The following is a 4845-nucleotide window of genomic DNA, read 5'->3' on the forward strand; positions in this document are numbered from 1 at the left end:
TACTGCTGGTACATGTCGTCGCCGATGTCGGAGAGCAGCTGGCTCACCTCGCCGGGCGCCGCCGCCTTCGCCTCCGCCTTGTCCCCTGCGCAGGGACACCGGGGACCTCAGCGTGGGGGCAGCTCCCCCCCCGTGGGGCGGGTCCCCCCGGTAGCCGTGGGGCGGGACCGCCGTACCGTCGTCGGGCGCGTGGTAGGCGGCGAGCGCGTTGAGCATGTCGTAGATGACGTCCTTGATGGGCTCGGGGATGACGGGCAGCGGCGCCGCCTTCACCGGCGTCGTCTTCACCAGCTGCACCGCGTTGGGGCCCTTGATGCGCAGGTTCTCGAACTCGTCGTCCGACGCTGCCCCGTCCGGCAGGAAACACGCGGTAATTAACCGCTCGTTAACGGGGGTTGGAGGACAGCCGGGCTGGGTGGGTGGGGGGGAGGGCTGGGATGGGCTGCACGGGGAGGCTCCTTTGTTGGAGGCCTCCAAAAACCCGCCTAGATGTGACTGGGTGCCCCGTGAGCTTGTGGAGGCTCCTTCTAGAGGTCCCCAAACCCATCTAGATGTGACTGGGTGCCCCATGAGGTTGTGGAGGCTCCTCTTGGAGGTCCCCAAACCCATCTAGATGTGACCAGGTGCCCCATGAGGTTGTGGAGGCTCCTCTTGGAGGTCCCCAAACCCATCTAGATGTGACTGGGTGCCCCATGAGGTTGTGGAATCTCCTCTTGGAGGTCTCCAAACCCATCTAGATGTGCCCAGGTGCCCCAGGAGGTCGTGGAATCTCCTCTTGGAGATCCCCAAACCCATCTGGATGTGACCGGGTAACCCAGGAGGTTGTGGAAGCTCCTCTTGGAGGTCTCCAAAGCCCACCCAGATGTGACYGGGTGCCCTATGAGGTTGGGGAGTCTTCTCTGGAGGTCCCCAAACCCATCTAGATGTGACTGGGTGCTCCACGAGATTGTGGAATCTCCTCTTGGAGATCCCCCAAACCCATCTAGATGTGACCAGGTGCCCCAGGAGGTTGCAGAGTCTCCTCTTAGAGGTCCCCAAAGCCCATCTAGATGTGACCGGGTGCCCCATGAGGTTGTGGAGGCTCCTCTTAGAGGTCTCCAAACCCATCTATACGTGACTAGGTGCCCCGTGAGGTCATGGAGGCTCCTCTTGGAGGTCTCTAAAGCCCATCTAGATGTCACCAAGGCGCCCCATGAGGTTGAGGAGCCTCCAAAACCCACCCAGATGCAACTCCACACTCTACCCATCCCTCCCGGAACGCCGGGACTCGGACCAGCCCACCTCGAGGCCCCTTCCAACSCAACGGCAGCGCGATGGGGCACCCGCCGTCACCCACTCACCGGTGCCGGAGCCGCGGGGCGCGGGCAGCGCGATGCGCACGCAGGCGGCCGCCACCTCGGCGAAGAGCTGGGGGCTGCGGCACGCGGCGGGGCCCAGCACGCGCAGGATGTAGTTGATCTCGCGCGAGCCCAGGCTGCCCGACACCACGCCGGACGTGGTGCTGCCCGCGCCGCTCGTCGCCGCCGAGCGCACCACCTGGCCGCGCACCCACCCGGAACCGCGTCACTGGGTGCCGCAGGTTGCCCCGGTGCCCCCCACCCACTGCCCCTATCCCCCTTGTGGCCCCCCGGTCCCAGGCGCCCCCGATTTTGCTGCCCCCCAGTTGCAGCCTCCATGGGGGCCTCCAGAACGCCCCATTCCCCCATCCTGCTGCCCCGGCCTCCCTTCCCGGAGCCTCCAAAATGCCCCAGCTCCCCCATTCTGTTGCCCTTATGGCCCAGCCTCCTCTCCCAGGGCCTTCATAACCCCCCAGCTCCCCTCCCAGGGCCTCCATCACCCCGCAGCCTCCCTTCCTAGGGCCTCCATCACCCCCCAGGCTCCCTTCCTGGGGCCTCTGTACCCTCCATTCCCACATCCTGCTGCCCCTACAGCCTGGCCTCCCTTCCCGGGGCCTCCATAACCCCCCAGCCTCCCCTCCTAGGGCCTCCATAACCCCCATTTCCCCATCCTGCTGCCCTTACAGGCCGGCCTCCCCTCCCGCGCCTCCATCACCCCTTAGCCTCCCCTCCCGGGGCCTCCACAACCCCCCAGCCTCCCTTCCTAGGGCCTCCATAACCCCCCATTCCCACATCCTGCTGCCCCAGCAGCCCAGCCTCCCTTCCCAAGGCCTCCATAACCCCCCAGCCTCCCTTCCTAGGGCCTCCATAACCCCCATTTCCCCATCCTGCTGCCCTTACAGGCCGGCCTCCCCTCCCGCGCCTCCATCACCCCTTAGCCTCCCCTCCCGGGGCCTCCACAACCCCCCAGCCTCCCTTCCTAGGGCCTCCATAACCCCCATTTCCCCATCCTGCTGCCCTTACAGGCCGGCCTCCCCTCCCGCGCCTCCATCACCCCTTAGCCTCCCCTCCCGGGGCCTCCACAACCCCCCAGCCTCCCTTCCTAGGGCCTCCATAACCCCCCATTCCCACATCCTGCTGCCCCAGCAGCCCAGCCTCCCTTCCCAAGGCCTCAATAACCCCCCAGCCTCCCCTCCCGGGGCCTCCATAGCCCCCCAGCCTCCCTTCCTGGGGCCTCTGTAACCCCCATTTCCCCATCCTGCTGCCCTTATAGAGCAACCTCCCTTCCCGGGGCCTCCACAACCCCCCAGCCTCCCTTCCTAGGACCTCCGCAACCCCCCAGCCTCCCCTCCCAGGGCCTCCATCACCCCCAGCCTCCCTCCCCGGGCGGCCTCCGCGGCGCCCACCTTCTCCATGGTGTGCCGCAGCGTGCAGGGGTCCTCGATGATGTGCCGGAAGAGGAGCGTGACGAGGGGCGTGAAGCCCGTGAAGCCCGAGCTCTGCGTGAGGCCCAGGATGGTGCGCGTGCTGCGCAGCTCGGCGAAGAGCAGCGCGTGCTGGTGGTGGCGCGTGAGGCGCAGGCAGAGGCGCAGCGTGGCGTGCAGCGTGTCGGGGTCCACGGGCACGGCCAGCATGCTCACGCAGGCGCGCAGCACCGCCGGCACGGCCTCCTCGGCGAGGCCGCGCACCGGCGCCTCTTCCTCCTCCTCCTCCTCCTCCTCGGCGGCCTCCTCGGCGCCCGCCGCTGCTGCCTCCTCCTCCTCCGGCTCTGCGGAGGACGCGGGGAGCGGGTGGGTGCTGGGCGGGCACCGGGCGGGTGCTGCCCCCCGGGGCCCCGGGCGTACCTGCGGTGGAGGCCGCGGCGCCGCTCTCCTCCTTGGCGCGGCCTTCGGGCTCGCGGCCTTCGTCCGGCGCCCGCTCGGCCTCCGCTGCGGCCTCCTTGGCGCCCTTGGCGGCCCGCGGCACCCGCAGCAGCGTCAGCATCACGGGTCGCCGGTTGCCGGTCTCCTCGTTGACCTGCGGGACGGGGCAGCGCTCGGCGAGGGCCCGGGGTGACGGGGACACCCGGGAGGGGTGACAGGGACACACAGGGGGGTGACGGGGACACCCGGGGTGGTGACAGTGACACACGCAGCGGGTGACGGCCCCCGTCCGGCTGTACCTGCACCATGGTGGTGAACTGCACGGTGTAGCGGCGGCGGCCGGCCGTGAAGCGCACGCTGCTCTCGCCGGCGCGCCACGCCGCGTCGATGGTGCTGTTGTTGCTCGCGCTGTAGCTGCACCAGCGGCCCGAGCGGTCGTCGAACCAGCGCCAGTTGTTGCCGTTCGCCTGTAGGTACTGGCGGAGAGGGGGAGGACGGGGGTCACGGTCCCGCTGCCCGCTTGTCCCCGGCTCCGGCACCGGCACCCACCTTGTTCATCTGCGCCCGGCGCTTGGACGACACGGCCGTTTTCTCGTAGAAGTCGATGAGCAGCAACACGGGCGTGATCCACCTGGGAAGGAGGGCGCGCCGAGCGTCACCGGGGGGGTCACCGCGTGTGTGGGTGTGTCCCCCCAAAAATACCCCTCCTCACTTGGGCGTCTGCACCTCCTTGTGCTCCTTGGCGGCCTGCAGGCAGGGCTGCACCACCTCGAGCAGCTTGATGAGCACGTCGAGGACGCAGCTGGACTCCACGACGCGGGCGCACGGCAGCTTCAGCTCCTGCGCGCGGTGGGAGGCTGCGTTGAGAGGTGCCGCGCTGCCCGGACGCCTGGGCCCTCCGGCGCGCCCGAGGAGGAGGAGGAGGAGGAAGGGGGGGGTGCTGCGGCGGCGGGGCTCACCTCGAAGAGCAGCGTGAGCAGCAGGATGCGCGTGGCCAGGTTGGAGGCCTGCGGCAGCGTGGCCATTTGGCTGATCCACTCGGACACCGTCTTGGTGTCGCTCGTGGTGAGCGGCAGCGCCGCCTTGATGAGCACGTCGGCCGCCTCCCACACCTGCGGGCGGGGAAAGCGGGCGCCGTGAGGGCCGCCCGGACGCCGGGGCCCCCTCTCCCCGGCTGCCCCGCGCTCACCTGCTTGACCACCTGCTTGAGGATGGAGTCGCGGTAGGCGGCCCCGTTGCGCTTGACGGCCGTCATGATGAGGTCGCACACGCGGTACACGGTGTCGGGCAGCTCGTCGAGCAGCTGCGAGCAGCCGGGCAGCATGGAGTCGGTGAAGGCGAGCAGCTCGGCGGGCTCGAGCGGCTCGGCGCCCTCGAACTTCTCCAGGCACTTGGCCTCCTCTTCCTCCTGGCGCTCGCGCGCCCGCCGCTCCTCTTCCTCCTTGCGGCAGGCGGCCTCCTGCGAGGGGGACGCGGGGTCCCGTCAGCGGCCGCGACGGGGACGGGGCGGCTCACGGGATGACCGTGGTGGAAGGGGTGATGGAAGCAGCGCTGGACACGAGGATGGGGACAAAGGGCAAGGCCAGGGACTGCGGAGGCCACACTGGCCTCCTCCTGGTCCCCACACAGCCTCCTCTAAGGGGGAC

At 69.2% G+C, this 4845-nt stretch overlaps 1 protein-coding gene across 1 annotated transcript in view; it reads right to left on the reverse strand.

The window, feature by feature from the left end:
• Positions 1-4658, reverse strand: part of LOC112958978 (E3 ubiquitin-protein ligase HUWE1-like) — a gene marked incomplete at its 5' end in the record, with an annotated part of 8757 nt that extends 4099 nt beyond the window's left edge. Inside the window, 10 exons of the mRNA XM_026052927.1 lie at positions 4-85; positions 177-344; positions 1341-1536; positions 2744-3052; positions 3186-3353; positions 3499-3675; positions 3749-3830; positions 3912-4039; positions 4159-4311; positions 4389-4658. Of these exons, the coding sequence (XP_025908712.1) occupies positions 4-85; positions 177-344; positions 1341-1536; positions 2744-3052; positions 3186-3353; positions 3499-3675; positions 3749-3830; positions 3912-4039; positions 4159-4311; positions 4389-4658 (1733 nt within the window). The remainder of the gene's footprint in view (positions 1-3; positions 86-176; positions 345-1340; positions 1537-2743; positions 3053-3185; positions 3354-3498; positions 3676-3748; positions 3831-3911; positions 4040-4158; positions 4312-4388) is intronic.
• Positions 4659-4845: the final 187 nt, after the last annotated feature.

Source organism: Nothoprocta perdicaria, unplaced genomic scaffold (assembly GCF_003342845.1).
Source record: "Nothoprocta perdicaria isolate Ctin4 unplaced genomic scaffold, notPer1 scaffold_935, whole genome shotgun sequence".
NCBI classification, from domain to species: domain Eukaryota; kingdom Metazoa; phylum Chordata; class Aves; order Tinamiformes; family Tinamidae; genus Nothoprocta; species Nothoprocta perdicaria.